General features: G+C 55.1%; 5 protein-coding genes across 5 annotated transcripts; 3 read left to right on the plus strand and 2 right to left on the minus strand.

Moving 5' to 3' along the window:
* Positions 1–16: 16 nt before the first annotated feature.
* On the plus strand, positions 17–3,296 carry N656DRAFT_849362 (Sfi1-domain-containing protein; the record flags this gene model as incomplete). Its single annotated transcript, XM_064819341.1, has 2 exons — positions 17–336; positions 400–3,296. Exons 1-2 carry the CDS (start codon positions 243–245, stop codon positions 3,294–3,296), a joined length of 2,991 nt encoding a protein of 996 aa, XP_064665128.1. The 5' UTR covers positions 17–242.
* Positions 3,297–3,729: 433 nt separating this feature from the next.
* On the minus strand, positions 3,730–4,846 carry N656DRAFT_802610 (uncharacterized protein; the record flags this gene model as incomplete). The annotated part of the gene is made up of 3 exons (XM_064818261.1): positions 3,730–4,092; positions 4,155–4,271; positions 4,328–4,846. 3 exons carry the CDS (start codon positions 4,844–4,846, stop codon positions 3,730–3,732), a joined length of 999 nt encoding a protein of 332 aa, XP_064665129.1.
* Positions 4,847–6,641: 1,795 nt separating this feature from the next.
* On the plus strand, positions 6,642–9,219 carry N656DRAFT_719958 (Pkinase-domain-containing protein; the record flags this gene model as incomplete). The annotated part of the gene is made up of 2 exons (XM_064812409.1): positions 6,642–8,792; positions 8,869–9,219. 2 exons carry the CDS (start codon positions 6,642–6,644, stop codon positions 9,217–9,219), a joined length of 2,502 nt encoding a protein of 833 aa, XP_064665130.1.
* A 1,378-nt stretch (positions 9,220–10,597) lies between these two features.
* On the plus strand, positions 10,598–12,207 carry N656DRAFT_719938 (uncharacterized protein; the record flags this gene model as incomplete). Its single annotated transcript, XM_064812407.1, has 3 exons — positions 10,598–10,870; positions 10,937–11,602; positions 11,665–12,207. 3 exons carry the CDS (start codon positions 10,598–10,600, stop codon positions 12,205–12,207), a joined length of 1,482 nt encoding a protein of 493 aa, XP_064665131.1.
* Positions 12,208–12,842: 635 nt separating this feature from the next.
* Positions 12,843–16,024, minus strand: N656DRAFT_840368 (uncharacterized protein; the record flags this gene model as incomplete). The annotated part of the gene is made up of 3 exons (XM_064818941.1): positions 15,849–16,024; positions 15,615–15,751; positions 12,843–15,544 (listed from the first exon to the last, which is right to left on the minus strand). The coding sequence occupies exons 1-3, from the start codon at positions 15,860–15,862 to the stop codon at positions 12,843–12,845; spliced, it is 2,853 nt and encodes a 950-aa protein (XP_064665132.1). The 5' UTR covers positions 15,863–16,024.
* Positions 16,025–16,723: the final 699 nt, after the last annotated feature.

A 16,723-nucleotide genomic window follows, 5' to 3' on the forward strand; every position in this document is an offset into this window, starting at 1 on the left:
GATGCAAGGCGGAGGTGGGGCCCAGCCTTCCACTTTCCATTGTGCATACACCATCCGTACGCGGTAATGCTTCATGCCTCGGCGCGGTCTGCGTTCCTCACCTTTGTCAACAAAGCCAGCTCCACTCCCTCGCCACCGGCTTTCACGATCTCTGCACCTCTGTTCCGCGCATTTCTTCTGTTCACGCTTCGATAGTCGCTGCTGCTTGGGTTCCAAGTTTAACATGCACGGAGCTTCCTTTCATGCCGCATCAATCGTCACCGCCCCGCCAAGATGGCCGGGCCAATCTCTCCTCCTCCTCGTTTTTCTCCAGCAATTCCCAGTACACTGACGAGGGTGAGCGTGTTCCACATCTGGTTGTACGTGCAAGGCTGCACCTGCTAACTGCATCATTTTCAGACATTGCAGTAATTCATGCGATTGTTACCTCGGCAGAGGAACTATTACCCACGCTCCCGGAAAGAGAGCGCCTCGCGACCAACGCTCTCTTTTTAGCGGCCGAGATCGTTTTACCCCAGTATGGCATTGATCCGGAAGATGTGCCGTCGCACATCTCTCGCCTGCTCTTCAAAATTGGAGGCCAACGCTCGGGCGAAACGCTCGCCGACAAGCTCACGGCTGTTCTCGAAGGCATGGGCATTCGCTTAGAGATTGTCTCGGACGAATCTCTGTCTAATACGACGTCTCTCGTGGTGGATGACCACAGCCATAACACTGGCATCGGATCCGGCCCACACCGCCTGCGACGCCATAGTTCTGCTGAGCAGCCGACTGTGTCCACAGTCACCGATGAACCAACTCGTGGTATTCCTGTGCGCTTCTCCAACCGCGCGCGTCGTTCTAGCGACACTACAGTGCCCACCCCGGTCGATCATCCGCATTCACTGCGGGATCAAGAGCGTCGGGCTGCGGAAATTCAGGCCTTGGAGGAAAAGTTGGAGCTGCTAAAGCAGCGGAATACCCAAGAATTGTTGAGGGAGGTCGTCGAAACTTGGCGCCAAGAAACCTTCGACAGCAAGCAACGAAGGCTGGAAGCCGAGGCTGTCGCTACCAAGTACGACAATGATGATCTTCTGGGCGAGGTCCTTGAGATCTGGAACCAAGAGGCTCTCGACGCCAAGCAACTGAGGCTTGAAGCGGAGGCTGTCGCTAAGCACGCGGCCTATGTTGCGAGAATGGAGAGGCGGGCCACCAGGGCCTACGAAATATTCACTGCTCGCAATGTGTTGTCGCACTGGAAAGACCGTGCTAAAGAGGAGGTGGAGCGGACAGCAGTGGCACGTAGGCATATTGTGAGAAAGCGGGCGTTCGGGAGGTGGCATATACAGCATGTCGAAGACGAGGCGAAGGTCCAAAACTTCATTCTCTCTAATACCCTCAAAAAGTGGGGTCAGGCGACGCTGCATAACCAAGTACGGCACCAGGTCGCCGCCAATTGGGCCGAGCAGAACCTCAGCGCCGACGCCTTGACTGCGATGCTGGTCAAAACCAAAGAGGGCATCGCGGATGACTTTTATCTTTCGGGCCTGGCCGAAGAATGTTTGGACACGTGGGCCGCCAGAGCCAGGGAAAACCAGGAAAACCATCACCTCGCCAGCGTAATTGATGAAAGACTCTGCCTGGACGAGGCAGTCAATGTTTGGCACGAAGAGACCATTGAGCACCAGTACGATGCCTACGTACGGACTCAATTGTTTCTAATCCAAGGTTGTCAGAGGACCTTGACAGATTGGCAGGAGCAAGCCAAACTGTCAAAGGTACTTAAGCAGTATCGAGCCAAACAGGAGGAGGATGCGAAGAACAGTGTTTTCCAAACCTGGCTCACGGCTCTCCATGAAGCAAGACGCAACACGGCACTTGCAGACGCCTTCATGGTTAAGGAACCTGCAGAGCACTGGGAACGTGAGACCAAGCTCAAGCTCTTTGTCCGGCGCGATGAGGCGCAGACCAAACAGGCGGTCATGGACCACTGGGCCCTAGAGGAAAAGCTCGCTTGGTACAGGCGACATGATGAGAACAGGACCAAAAAGCAGGTGCTGGCCTCATTTTTCTCGGCAGCCAAACAAACACGAAGCCAACGGCTTCGCTGCGAACAAGAAGCAGATCTTGTCTCCGGTTACTATTGCAAAATTGGGGTTATGGATACCTGGCTCGAGGAGACGGAGAGAATGGCTATTCAAACGCAAAATGCTAATCTCGTGTGTTTGTATCGAACGACCACACCCTGCCTGACCCATTGGCGGCTAAGTACCCAGGAGAAGGCGTCCCAGGACGCCTACCTAAGGAGAAAGGCCGACCAACACAGAGACAGAGCCCTGGTATTGAGTGTGCTGGACGACTGGCCAACCATCGCAGAAACAACTCGAAGGGCCAAAATGATGAGCAAGCTCCGCAAGTTTAGGTACGAGTACAAGGTTGAACTCGCCCAAACTTGCCTCAGCAAGTGGTTATCAGCCACTGCAGATGCTATCAGCGATGGCAATGAGGCATACAACATCGCTGTCCACTACAAAAGAGAGGACATAAACGACTGCCTCGATTACTGGAAAGATACGGCGAATCGCGCGCAGGAAATCCGACAGATCGCCGCGGATGCGGAACTTGAGGTTTATTGTGGAAAATGGCAAAGCCGTCTGCTCGAAGAACAGGAGAACATGCAAGACGCCATAGACTACGACGCGGAGAAGACACGTGCGGCCTGCATGGAAAAGTGGGAGTTCCAGACCCTCCAGCAGGAAAGCAGGAGGAACATGGCTGCCACAGTGCAGGAGAAGAACGATAGGCGAATGTGCTCTTCGCTTCTCAGCGAGTGGCAGAGAAAGGCCGTCCCGGAAGCGGCGGCAGCAAGGATCGATCCACGCTTGAACAGCACCATCTCTCGCCGGAGCATCCGCCAGCAACTGGCTTTGCAGTCTTCGATAGCCGGCGGCGGCGGTCCCACAGCAAGCCAGTTGTTTAATCTCCCTACAGACAACTCGGTACGATTCAGCACCGCCACCACGGCAGCCACCGGACGCTCCTCCGTTCAACTGGGCCCCATGGCCGAGTTTGACGAGGAATCGTTCCATCCCGACGCAGAATCCAACGATCCAGGTTTCATGAGCACCCCGACCAAATGGACCGGCAGCGCGAGACCCCTTGGATACCGCCCCAGCAGCACAACCACACCGTCGGCTGTCCTTCCCTCGCCGTATGAGCGGGAGCTGAGGGCGCGGTATAGCATCAGAGGAGCGTCGAGGTTGGGAGGGACATTTGCCGACATCATGGAGGACTCGGCCGAGGATGGGTACAGATAGTACCCAATATTCCGCTGCAGTTACGACGACGGGCATTATTATTTGATGAGCATTATGATGTAGCATTTGCGTTGGATTTGGATTGGCTGGCGTTTCTCATAGGGTTTGAGGCCTTACATGATCGAAAGGGACATAGCATGGGATGATTGGGATGACCGGGTATTGGGCGTCTGGGAGGTCTGGGTCAGTTTTGGCATAGGCTGGTGTCTGGGACGGTTTATACCCTAGACTTGGAGTTCTGGTGCTACTTCTGGAATGAATGTTGAAGGAATACGCAATTCATTATCGCTGTGAATGTGGTGACATGAAGTGTGGCACTCCTCATTGCACGTATCCGATACATCCGTATCAACGACATATGTAAAGTGTATTGTACAATACCGAGGCATCACGATTATTGTTAGGAAGAGTAACCAACTAATTTGCACGATGGCTAATCCGACTGCCAAGCCAGCGGAGATCTGGAATCCGACCTTCTGATCGCTTCCTCATAGAGGATGGCGTCGTCCATATTCTCGATGCCACCATACAGGCCCATGAAACCCGGTGTCCGTAGCCCCAGGGGGCTAGGCTCTCTTCCCAGAACACGCCGTCGCCGGCTCGCCATTGGCGTCCAGGTCGGCTGCGGTGACCGACGGCGTGGAGGGGCAGTGTAAGATCCATGCAGACGGCTTTGATGACGCGCTTCCGGCAGATTCTGGGGCGTCTGTGGCTGTATGGCCGCCGGCAGCGAGTCATTGTATATTTGCAACAATGAACCCCTGAGCAACGGCGGAGGCGCAGGACCATGGGAGATCTGGGGCCAAAGTCAGCTTTGACAGGATTGGGCACTGGCGGCCATATCTGCGTCGGACATACCTGACTGGATATGACAGGAGTGTTTATGGCTTCTGTGGGCGAACCGCTGGCCGAGAACCGACGTGGCGTTGATGGTAACGTCTCATTACTCGGGATCCCTTCCTCAACTATGGAGCCCTATTGCCAGTCAGCTCTGAAAGGGAATGATTGGGTCTGCAATGGGAGAGACATACCCTCTGAGCATAATACGGCCGGAGTGCGCTACGCGGCATTGGAGTGGATGGGGCCGATTCTTCTAGTTCCCCTGGTGAGTCTGAATCGAGGGCGAGTGCGGCAATCTCTTCTAGAATGCTGCTGTCATCTTGCAATTCACAGGAGCCATTGTGCCTCGTCTTGTTGCGGGCCTCTTTGTTCCAGACGTTGAGGACCTCGCCCAAAAGATCGTCGTTATCGTACTTTGTGGCGATTTCTTCGAGTATTGCGTTGGTTCCCTTCTCTACCCTGGCGACGTCGCGCCAGGCTCTAAGGACATCCTTCAAGAGTTCTTGGGGAGCTTGGCTGCTGGTATCCGGAGGAAAGCTGTCTGCCTGGGGTCTCAACGCTCGACCAAGGGCGCCCGAAGAAGCGTTAGAATGGCTCGACAAAGTGTCTGGTTGCTCATCCTCCGTCACGCCATGCGGGATGCTGACGCCGTCCGCTTCGAGATACCTTCGGAATCGACGGCGGTGCCCCGCCCCGGTTACCTCTGCCATGGTCAACGTAATCACCGTCGGCTTGAGTCGTAACATTATCGCAACTGGTGGTGGGTGGCTGGACGAAGTGGATGATTGCGAGAATCCGGTCACTCCAAGCTGGAGGAAGCGCTCCAAGGACGGAAGACAACCTGAGCTGAGTGAGGATGAGATGTTCAGAGCTTTACACAGGGAAGAACAAGCTGAGGCAGGCCCAACAAACGACATGGTAGGTAGCTGCTACCTGAGTATCTGACAACTGAGAGGCCTGGGGATTACTGGAGAAGGCGCGTACAAGGCGGCCATGATGAACGTGATGCTAACGTCCGATATTCAGGGCAATATTCCAGTTGGGAAGGAGTAACGAAAGGAAAGTCCGGGCATTCCTTCCAAGCGGGCCAGCTGCTGCGCAGAGAGCATGATTATTTCGTATCATTTTTCCATAGCTGGAGATCGCCTCCAGTGCTTCTCAACCGAAGGAGTGTCCCATGCAAAAAACTCAACTTCAGATTTGAAGCAATTGTGAGAATGGATGGTGCCACTAGCACACCATAGATTCAGGGGGAAGGAGGGTTGGTCATAGGCGACCCCTTGGGCAATATTTTCTCATGGTCATCCATCGTTGGATGCCTTGCATGTCTTCAAAATGCAGATGCACCTCAGTGGGATGTACGACAGAGGAAGTCTCTGTGTCACTGGCCTCAACTGCAAGCCATCTTCGGACCTCCAAAGGGCGTACGGGCATTCAAAAGCAACAGTTGGTCTCTCCATGGCATCGTCCAGAGTAAGTGGAGGGTGGTGCGCTGGCTTGACCTTAACACGTCGGCCGGTGACGAATGCGAGTGGCTAAACTGAAGACGGACCTGGAAAGCAGTGAAGGAAGGAAAGGAGCAGTTTTCTGCTAGGGTTAACGCCAGATGCCCAGAAACTGAACTTTAACTCAAGTGACTTACACAGTACGAAGTATCCACTACCATTTGACTGCCACCACTGCACTGCATGATTTCCGTCTCCCCGGACGCTCCTGTGTTTCTTAACACCGTGGCTAGGGAATTAAGCTGTGAAACAATCCGGTCAAGGTTTGCGACCTCTATTTTAAGCCGGCGCCGAGACGTCAATGACGACTGTTCCCAGATGCAGTGCTCCTGGTTGGAGAAGTAGGTAGCTGCGATTCAGGTGGGAATGGTAGTAGGAATCGCTTGAACATGTTGAATTGCTCCTCCCTGAGGGATAGTGCACAGTGCATACATCGTCCCGCGCTTGAACTGAGGACCTTGGAAGGGCCAAGTCCACCACCACCGAAGTCCTCAATCGGCATCCGATAGTTGCTCGCAAAACCACACTTTAACATTGCCCGGCACAGCACACCGCAATCGTCTCCTTCGACTTGCCGGCGTTCAAGCCGCCTATCAAGTCCGCCGCTAGCCAAGCCGGCTTCAATCCATTTGTTTATTCTTGTCGGCGGGCATCAGACCACGGACCACTGCTTTAACGTTACGGGTGCTTTTCTGTCGTCCAGAGCGGGCTTCTCGATGCCCAACAGTCGTTGAATCTCACGGCCAAGGCCTGCCGGGAACCAGAGGCGTTCTGCTGCCGTCGCATCTCGATACGCGGCATTCAGCCCCCGTCATTATCGCGACATTGTCTTCGCATACCGCGTCGTGGTGCCTCGGCCCTCTCCGCGTCTTTCGTTAACCACTAGATCGCATGCCCATCCCGTCACTAGGTGGTCGTTCATTCTCACGGACCGCTCCCCGCTCATCTTCCCTCTCGGCGGCGTCGTTACTGTTCCCACTGCGCCCAGCATTCGAGCATCATGAACGGCGACCTCAGTCTCTCTCAGGCGCTAGGCGGCCTACGTATCGCGAATCCCGACGACTCGCCGAACCCCTCACAAGACACCTCTGCCGGGCTTGACGATGCCCGGACAACAGGGATAAGTCCCGGGCCCGGAGATGCAGGGGCAGTAAATCCACAGACTCCGCATGCTGTTGACGGTCAGGAAACGCGCCGAGACTCCCCTTCGCGGCAAACGCACACTTATGAATCCGCTGCGGCGATCCTTAAGGCTGCACAGAACAACCTGAATGCTTCACGCGGTCTTGTTAGCCAAACAAACGCCACCAACGATCCGGCGCTTACCGCGAGATATAGCTCGCATCAGCCGACAAACGAAAGTCAGTCTCCCGGGGGAGGAACCCAGCCTGGTCAGAATCGCATGGCGGAGCATGACCAGCCTGGGCCCCATTATGCTGGCCCGAGAAACGAGTTGTCACGTTCTTCTACGCGCGGAAAAAGGCCCGACCCCAGAACCGAGCAGCCCAGTCCATCCAATAAACCATCGCGCGAGCCGAGTCGATCCCACCACCCCGGCCGACCAGTTCCGGGCCAATCCGGGAACGATCCAAGCGGCATGGCACCGCCGCGAAGAAGCTCCAGGGGCATGGGGGTAGGGTATGCTTCGATTCCGGGGGTTCCGTATGCGCCACCTAGCAGTCACGGGCCGGATCCGCCACCGTTGGCGAGTAGCGAGGAGTGGAAGGATCGAGGCGCCGCAGTTGCCCTAAGAAAAGAGGTCGATGCCGAGGGAAGGACAATCATAAAATCGGTCAAGAAGGGAGTCAGGGACTTCTCGTTCGGCAGGATACTGGGCGAGGGCTCCTACAGTACCGTCTACCTTGCCACAGACCGCCAGACCCTCCGAGAGTATGCTGTCAAGGTACTTGAGAAGAAGCACATCATCAAGGAAAAGAAGATCAAGTATGTCAACATCGAAAAAAACACGCTGAACCGGCTTACAGATCATCCCGGTATTGTGCGGCTTTACTATACCTTTCAGGACGAGACGTCGCTCTACTATGTATTGGATCTGTGCAACGGCGGGGAGCTGCTGGGGGTGCTGAAAAAAACGGGCACCTTTGACGTCGAGTGCACGAGATTTTATGGCGCCCAGATTTTGGATGCTATTGCGTACATGCATTCGAGGGGCGTCATCCACCGGGATCTGAAGCCCGAGAATGTGCTCCTCGATGATCAAATGCATGTCAAGATTACGGATTTTGGCACCGCCAAGTTGATACCAGCACCGGGAGAAGAGGGGTCAGGACAAGGCGGCTCGCACGACGACGAAAGGAATGCCTCTTTTGTGGGGACAGCCGAGTATGTCAGCCCGGAACTCCTGACAGATAAGTCGGCAGGGAAGCCAAGCGATCTCTGGGCATTTGGGTGCATCATATACCAACTCCTTGTTGGTAGGCCACCCTTCAAGGGCGCTACCGAGTACCTAACCTTCCAGAAGATTGTCAATCTTGAGTATGAGTTTCCGGCTGGATTCCCCCCGGCAGCGCGCGATCTTGTCGAGCGATGTCTGGTGCTCGATCCAGCGCGGCGTTTGACGGTCGAGCACATTAGGAACCACGAGTTTTTTGACGGGCAGCAATTCGGCAAGGAGCTTTGGAGGATGAAGGCGCCGCGCCTGCGGCCCTACGTGCCGCCAACGCAGGAGTCTCACATAATACAGCTAAATGGGGCATCGGCAAGTCCCCCGAAGCCGATTGCAACCTCCCGAGGACCTCAGGGACAAGCTAATGGCTCACGACCCGCCAGGATCATCACGGAGCTGCCGCCGCCGACACAACTCGACATTGAGTGGTCACCGGTACTGACGAGGAACAACGAGAGAATATTGAAGCTCGGCGACTTGATGGTGATATCGTCACCGATCCCGAACAGTCCACATGGGAAGGGCGAAGGCGACGGCCACAAGAAGTTGTCCCGTTTCTTTGGCGGTAGCACAACCAAGAAGAGACAACGGCTCGTCATGGTCACATCAAGTGGACGTATCGTGCTGTGCCCTGCCGGTGGGGACGAGAAGCGGGCCAAGCAGGAGATTTCGCTGCTGGCGCCAGACTGCGTGTGGAGGAGCCAGTTAGACGCCAAGGGACAGATGGTGTGGTGTGTCGACACGGTGAGTTGCATTCCTTTTCCCTTTTCTGGGGCCTGCCACCCTACCGTGGAGCGACATACTAAAAGCAACTGAGCAGAACGGTGTACACTACACCTTCGAGGAGCCAAAGTCGTCACAAAGCGAGGGCGCAAAGTACTCGGTGGACGAGTGGCTCGAATCGCTGGAGCGTGCGAAGGATTTAGCCATATCACAAAACGTGGTCGGTTCGTACCCCAACGACAATGGGTTTGGTGATATGTCATCTTCAATGTCGAGTCCGGCAAGCACTATGGGGGGCAGGTCGAATTTCCCCGAGGGGTTCAGCATCAGCGACAGATCCGGCCGCAATCAGGTGAACAAGAGTCAGGCAAGCCTGGAGGACACCAACGTAAAGCGCAACCGCTTCAGCAAACGGCAGTCTAGGAACGGGTTGGGGGCGGCTTTTTGATGCAAACCTTCGATTTGTATGCCTGGCGCATCCCTCCGCTCAGGTAAACTATGGTATGCGCCAGCGAGCCGTGGCCGCAGGATCCTTGGAGGACGAGACGGGAACTGCCATTGCGACGGACTCTTTTATCTTTTATTTCCCCGCCGCGTTCCAGCAGGGATGTTGTGAGCGTAAGGCATTACAACTACAAACTAGTACCTTTAATGGGCATCTTGGTAGCGTGGCGTAGGATCAAACGTGGAGAAGATTTGGGCCACTCATCTCATTGCCTTGACCATCATATAGGGGTCTCTTTTCTGATGAAGGAGGATTGGGATTCCACGGGAACGGCTAGATAGAGATGATTTCAAGAGGCCGCGCAGATTTATGATTGGTACCTCCGTGAGAGTACAGGAGGAACAGGACGCCACAGGGGAACATGCGGCGTGCTCAATGGCATTATATTCTAAGGAGAAGACTCGAAGGGGCTGGATATAGTTAGCCTAGTCACAGCCACTAGTAGTTGGAAAGAGCATTCATTTTGTTATCCTGTATGGAGTAGAGTGTGTTGTGGTCGTTGCCTATGTTCCCGTCAATGATTCCGGTTGCGATGTACTTGCGCTCCGAGTCATTCCGATCCGCCCGGGCGGACTTCAGGTTTGTGCTGCCAAGAAATCAAAGTGGGTCGCTCCGGCACAGAAGGCCAGTGGCATTTGTCGCATTTTCTCTGCGCTACGCACTCCACCAGTCTTGGAGAACCACGACGCGATCGACGCGCTTGCGACACCCGCAGTCCGCCATCAAAAAACGCACAGAGATAATTATCGGTATTCGTATCTCGTCTAGCGTACATTGTCAATCCTTGGTCGGAGCATTACTACACATTTTCCCAGGTGGCGCACCGGCTACAATGCAGCCACAACAACAGTATCGTGGATACGCTCAACACGTCCCGCCCAGGGCCGCAGGACAGCATGTCCCACAACGCCGGGGCGGCATCGGTAAGTGACGATACACTTTGGTATTTCCATCTCACGAGAGCAAGAGCGACTCGCTTCCATCCTATCCGGGCCATGGCCGAAACCTAACCACCCATGACTCCGATGCGCTCCGCTTTTTGTTGGCCCCGGTCCCCCCGAGCACTAGAACCCCCGGCATTGGCGGGTGGAGCTTTGTTCCTTGCGCTTCCTCCAGACGGAACCGAACTGCCAAAGCAACCTACTCCGTGCCTTGCCCTTTACACAAGTACTACTAGCAAGTGCTTTACATAGTGTACTTGGCCATTTTGCAAACACACAACGACCCGCAACAACCCAAGTGCGACGGCGCAAGCCAGGCCTCAATTCGTGACAGAGACTTATCAGCGGCGTCCTAACTTGTAATCATCACCGTAGGCCCCATGATGTCAGCCGGCCCTCACCACTCAGTGCCCATGACGCAGGCACAGATCAACCAGCAGCATCACCACCAGCAGCAGGCCAACCATCTTGCCAAGCTGAGGAGCCGCAAGCCGACCGACAAGAACCTCCCCGATGGTGTTGAAGAGACACTGGTCGGAGAAGGCGACGTCGCCCTCGCCTACAAGAACCTCCGCGACTTCGAACGCCGGCTCGACGCTACCATGACACGCAAGAGATTGGATATCGTGGATTCGGTGAGCCGAAATGCAAAGGTGCGTTACCCGGACCATGGACCCCATGCGATGCACGAAAGCGGTGGCTGACGATGGGCTGTGCAGCGATTCAAGACGCTGCGCATCTGGATCAGCAATACAGTTGAGGATCAATTCTGGCAGACAAGCGGCCTCAACATTGACGGCTTTGACTACGCAGGCAACCTTGAGTCATCATACCGCGTCAAGATTGAGGGCCGGCTACTGAATGACGAGGATGAGACGGACAGGGAGGAGGGCGAGGAGGAGGAATCCAAGGCAGACCAGAATGAAACGCAGGGCGATAAGATGGAGACCGACAGCCCGAGCAAGACCAAGCCTAAGGCTGCCCCTCCGAAACACGGACAACGACCCCGGCTGTCGCATTTCTTCAAAGCTCTGACAGTGGACTTCGAACGGCCGAGAAACGGGCGGCAAACCGTTGAGACGAGCGTCGAATGGAAGAAGCCGGATAGGACGCCGGCTGGCTCGGTCAACCTGCCGGCCATGGCCGACTTTGACGAGATCACGTTCAAGCGCAACGGCGACGAGAACACCGACATCACCATCAACCTGTTCAGGCATGAGGAGCCGGAACGCTTTGAGCTCAGCAACGAGCTCGCCGAGGTCATTGACATGCGCGAGGCCACCCGCCAGGAGGCCGTCATGGCGCTGTGGGAGTACATCAAGCTCATGAGGTTGCAGGAAGACGAAGAGAAGCGGAATTTCCGATGCGACGAGCTGCTGAAGAGGGTATGTACACCTCCCTGTTCTACTCGCTTGCTCACTCATTCATCTGACAAAAAATAAATCAGGTAATCGGCCGCGAAGCAGGCTACATCCCCCACCTAAACGACTATATCACCCCCCACCTGAAGCCTCTGCCGCCCATCAAACTGGCATACACCATCCGCGTCGACGAAGAATTCCACAAAAACCCACAACCAACCATCTACGACGTCCGCGTCGCAGTCGACGACCCCTTACGTTCCAAACTCGTCCCCTTCATCCAAAACCCGCAGTACGCCGCCATGCTGAAGGAGGTTGCCGTGCTCGACGACCAGCTTGCGACGCTGGTGCAGGCCGTTGCCCAGTCCAAGGCCAAACACACCTTCCTCACGTCCATGGCCAAAGATCCCGTCGGGTTTGTCCGCGCCTGGCTGAGCTCGCAAAAGCGGGATTTGGATGTCATCATGGGCGAGGCTACTCGCGGCGGGACGGGCGGTAGTGGGGTGGCGGGAGAGGAAGGCGCTGCGGGGGATGAGTGGCGGAAGGGTGGTAGGGGGAGTGTTTGGAATACGCCCAACGCGAGGGAGTCGGTTAATGTCTTGCTTTCGAAGCAGCCTGCGCCGAGGTGAATTTTCGGTTCGATTGGGTGGTTGGCGGGGTTGAGGGTGGTTGTGAAGTGAGGAGCAGGGAAGAAAGGAGAGGAAAGGGGCGGATACCGCCATGTGCTGTGAGAGTAGAGTCGTTTCTCTTCCCCTCTCGTCCCCTGGGAAGAGGCAACGGGGTTGTTCGGATGGGACGGATACCGCCATGTTCTGTGAAAGTAGAGTCGTTTTTCTTTCCCTCTCGTCCCCTGGGAAGAGGCAACGGGGAGGATCAGATGGGCGTTTGTTGCTGCTATCACTCCTGCTCAGCGGAACCCTTCCGTCCCGAGTTGTGATACCGTTGTTACAGTAGAAGGGTATGTATTATTTCAGCATGATACAGTACATGGAGAAATCTGCCCTGGTGACCGTGTGTTTGTTCGCAACTCCTCTGTGATAATAGACGACGAGGTGAAACGCTATGTAGTTCATCATTTATTCATTGATCCCATCCTTGTACCCCATGCACCCCATCTAACGTAGTATGACCATAAACACCTGTCCTGATCCTGTAATATTCTAACGCCCATGAAATGCGTCTAGCCCATCCCACACCCATATATATATGCCACCTCGCTCGCTTGCTGGCTTGCTTTCCTGCTTCAATGGTAATTTAATTAGAGCTAATCCTCGCCCGTCAGATCAAAAACCTCAACCTCACTCAGCCGCCATATCCGTTTCCCTCCCCCTCCTCCTCCTCCCCGCCCTCGCCCTCGCCTTTGCCCACCAACACCGCCGCCGCCGCCATCTAGGCTCAGCGTAGATGTGAATTTGTCGTCCCTTCCATCGGTTGTGGTCTTGTTGTCCTCGGCTGCTGCCAAGAAACGGTCTGCCTCGTCGCGGGTGACCTCGACTTCCTTGAAGAATCCCACCCCGGTAAGGCTGGTGCGGGGGATGTAGAGTTTTGTGGTACCAGTTCCCTTATTGCTCTTGTTGGCAGGTTTGTTGCTGCTGGCGCTGGTGCTGCTGCTGGTGGTGCTGGTTCTCGTTGTGGCTGTGGTTACGGCTTGCTGTTGGTGGGTGCCGACCGTGTCCTCGCCGTCGGCGTCGTCGGTGGGTGTAGATGTAGATGTGGAGGTGGAGAATATATCAGGGCCATTTCCCTTGGTTTGATACCGTTGTTGACGCTCCGGGCTCATGCTGCCGCGGTGAGAGGACGTAGGTGTATCGTCTTGAGAAGCGCGAGGTAATTCTGAAATTGTCTTTGTAGGTGGCGACAGCTGGCCAAAGGGGTCCTCGGCGTCAAGTATGCCTATCCTGTCCAAAGGAGGCGCCGTAGGCAGCCGGGAAGGGACTGGCGATAGCGCGGCTGGCTGGCTGGACGGCTGCTGGGTAAGGGGAGAGCCCTCATCGCCTGTCGAGATCTCGATTGGAATCTGGCTGTTAGCAACCGTGGATTTGGCAGTCGCTTGTAAAGCACTCGAGTTCTTCAAGATCCGCCCATAGTCCTTGAGTGACCTCTGAGTTGGCGCTCTTGGTTGGGGTTGGTTGGAGGTAGTAGTAGTACCGATCTTGTCTTCTGCCCCGCTCTTTACCCTTTTGAACGGCCGAGCCTTGGTTGCTGCTCGCCCGGACACTCCCGTAGACTCGGTGGGCAATCGCGAGGTTGATGGCGACTTTCCGGGACTGGGCGACAGACCGAACAACGGCGGTGAAGAAGACTCCTCAGCCCTCAGACTTTTTGAACGCTTTTGCCTCGTCGGTGTCGCCTGGCTGGCTATGTTACCTGCGCTAGCACGCGAAGGTGACGTAGGGGCGACAGGGCTGGATGAGATGACGATTGGCTCCTTGGCTTGGGAACTAGCGAGTGTCCATGGGTTGACACTCTTTGTTGGCTTGATTGGGGACTGTTCCGCCTTCTTACTCGATGCCTTTGGTGTAGCCTGGCTAGACACGGGAATAGAACTAGGAAGTGGTGAGTCGATTCCGGAGCCCGGAGTGTCCTTTGCGCTCTCGCCAACGCGTTTTACCACCTTGACGTATTTGTCCAGCGCGCCAGCCGGCATATCACTCTTCTTGGCCCGAGGTTTCCGGGCCTTTGCGGCAGCCTGTTGCTCCTTAAGCTGCTTCTTCGTTCGTTGATTTCCTTCCCAGTCCTCGACCGTCAAGGGTACGCCCAATTTGGTGAGCGTCTCAGGAACCCAGACCGAGTCGGGCTGCAGCGGATCAAACGGCTTCTTCGGGCCAGTCTTTGGCCGGCCACCAGGCTCATCAGGAGCTTCCTCGGACTCATCATCGCTGTTTAGAGCAAGACCGGTTCGCCCAAATTCCTGGGGCTCTTCCTCCGGTTCCGCGGTCAAGTCCAGCTTGACAATATCGGCCGGAATAAAGGATATTCGCAATTCGGGCGTAGCGTCAGTGCTAAAATGCGTCCTTCTGCTCGAGATAGCCTTGACCAGTGCCGACTCTTCCTTTTGTTGGAGATCAAGGTCATCGTGGCGTTCGGCAGTTTTACACCTTTCAAGGAAGCACTGGACGAGGAGACTAGGGGCCAATACTCGAATGAGTTTGATAGCCCCAATGCGAAATGTCCAGTCAAAGGTCTCTCTTGCGAAGTCTCGGAGCCCGATGGTGTCCACCTTAGCTGTAGTCGGAAACTCAGCCTTCAACCTGTCAATAGTTGTCTGACGGGACACCACTGGATGTGTGTAGTACCGTACGATTTCCATGTTTGGAAAATCATCCGGAATATCCAAAGCCTTGTGCCTTGTCCTAAAGTAGCCACTCTCATTCGTACGCAGCTCATGCAGCAGCCGCTGCTTCCAGGCCTTGAGCCCGTCCATGTCAGCCCTCTTGAGGCGACACAGGTCCCGGCCGAATCCTGCTTTTGCCGCCTGGCAGGCAACCTTGACACCGCAGCCCGGAACACCCTCAGGTAGGTAGTCGCCACCGCTCATCAGAGCCACGAGCACCATCCCCTCCCTGTCCAGGCCGCCGGCGGTCACTGAGGCGGCGTCGTAGACGGAGACGTGGGTCGGCGTCTTGGAACCGCCCTTCCCTTCGGCGGACCAATTGCGCAGCGTGCGGCGGCAGCCAAACATGATGGTGTCGACGTCCTCGCTGAGCACGGCGTCCACTATCCCTTCGCGCTCAAGCAGCGCACACTCGGCCTCGGCCTCGCCCGGCGCGTCGTGCATAGCAAAGCCAAACAGCCGGATCAGACGCTTGGCCATGGCTGTGGCCACGCCATCACCGCGACCGGAGCGCTTGTTGCGCTTGAAGGCGGGCTTATTGGGTCCGTCAAAGACAAAGATCGGCTGGATGGCTAGGCCGAGCAACCGCACCAGGCGGTAGAATAATGTTCGGATGGCTGGGTTGGAGCCGCCTAGATGGAATTAGAGAAAAGTTCACTAAGGTAGGAGGATGGAGTAAGAGAATAGGATGCTGAACCCCACCCTTTGCCGCTTGCGCCTGGAACTGCCATATCGAAAAGTCAATTGCAAGACGAAACGGTCGGCCGGTGCGTTCAAGCTGGTCAACAGCAAGCTTGCAAAGCGACACGCGTTGGCCAGGTCCAATTTCTTTATAGATGCTGCATGCAGAATGAGGTAGGTAAGTACCCTAAGTCAGCATTCTCTGTGGTGGTGACGATGGGGGACTGCTAGGATATCGACTCGGTGACGACTCACCCTTTGATGCCCATTTCGCCAGATTTCAAATGACATCAATGGTTGAGGGCAGCAATCTGGAGGTAAATATCAGGCCATGCATGATTGATATGCCAAGCCAAAAAGACTGAGCAATTTGAACCCGAAAGTGTTTCGTGCACCCGGTGATCTGGCGAACCTGAGAGGAAGACAGAGAGTGGCAATGGATGGTTTCCTAGAGTGAACCTTCTCCTAACGAGTCGGGGCCTGTTCGCTTTGTTGATCTCCTTTCCGTTTTGGGAGGGTTGTCACAGCCACCAAGCAGTTAGGGTTTAAATGCATATCCCACCAAGAGCGATTCCAGCTGAACGCAGCGGATGCCAAGACGGGTGCTACTCGTCAGGGCTTCATAATTGCCATCTGCCCCACCACTACGTGGAGGGTCAGGTCCTCTGATTCCATAAAAACCTTTGATTCCATAAAATACGTACCTACATTCCTGCCATACAAATTTGTTAGCAAACCGATGTCATACCGTCTTTTCGCACATGTCGCTTGCATACGGATACATACCCATCCATTTGAACCACGCCAGAGCTATACAAAATGAAGCCCAGAATCAATTGCTAGATATGACCTATACTCGATGTAGAGCTATATATACAATATTTGACTATATTCGTGGCCTGCACTTCGGGATGCAAGCGATTCGAGCGAAATGTTGAGGGTGCTGGATGCAACTGTTGTGAATTATAGGGTGGTGGATGCACCTGTTGCGAATGACTGTTGGAGATAAATCACTATAATACGGACTTTGACGGTATGATGCACGAAAAATAGTATACCTCAACTTGTATGGCATTCGCTAGTAACTGGAAGTACTAAATTTAAGGAATCAAAGGTTTTTATGGAATCAG

Source organism: Canariomyces notabilis, assembly GCF_033297395.1.
Source record: "Canariomyces notabilis strain CBS 508.74 unplaced genomic scaffold N656scaffold_41, whole genome shotgun sequence".
Classification (NCBI taxonomy): domain Eukaryota; kingdom Fungi; phylum Ascomycota; class Sordariomycetes; order Sordariales; family Chaetomiaceae; genus Canariomyces; species Canariomyces notabilis.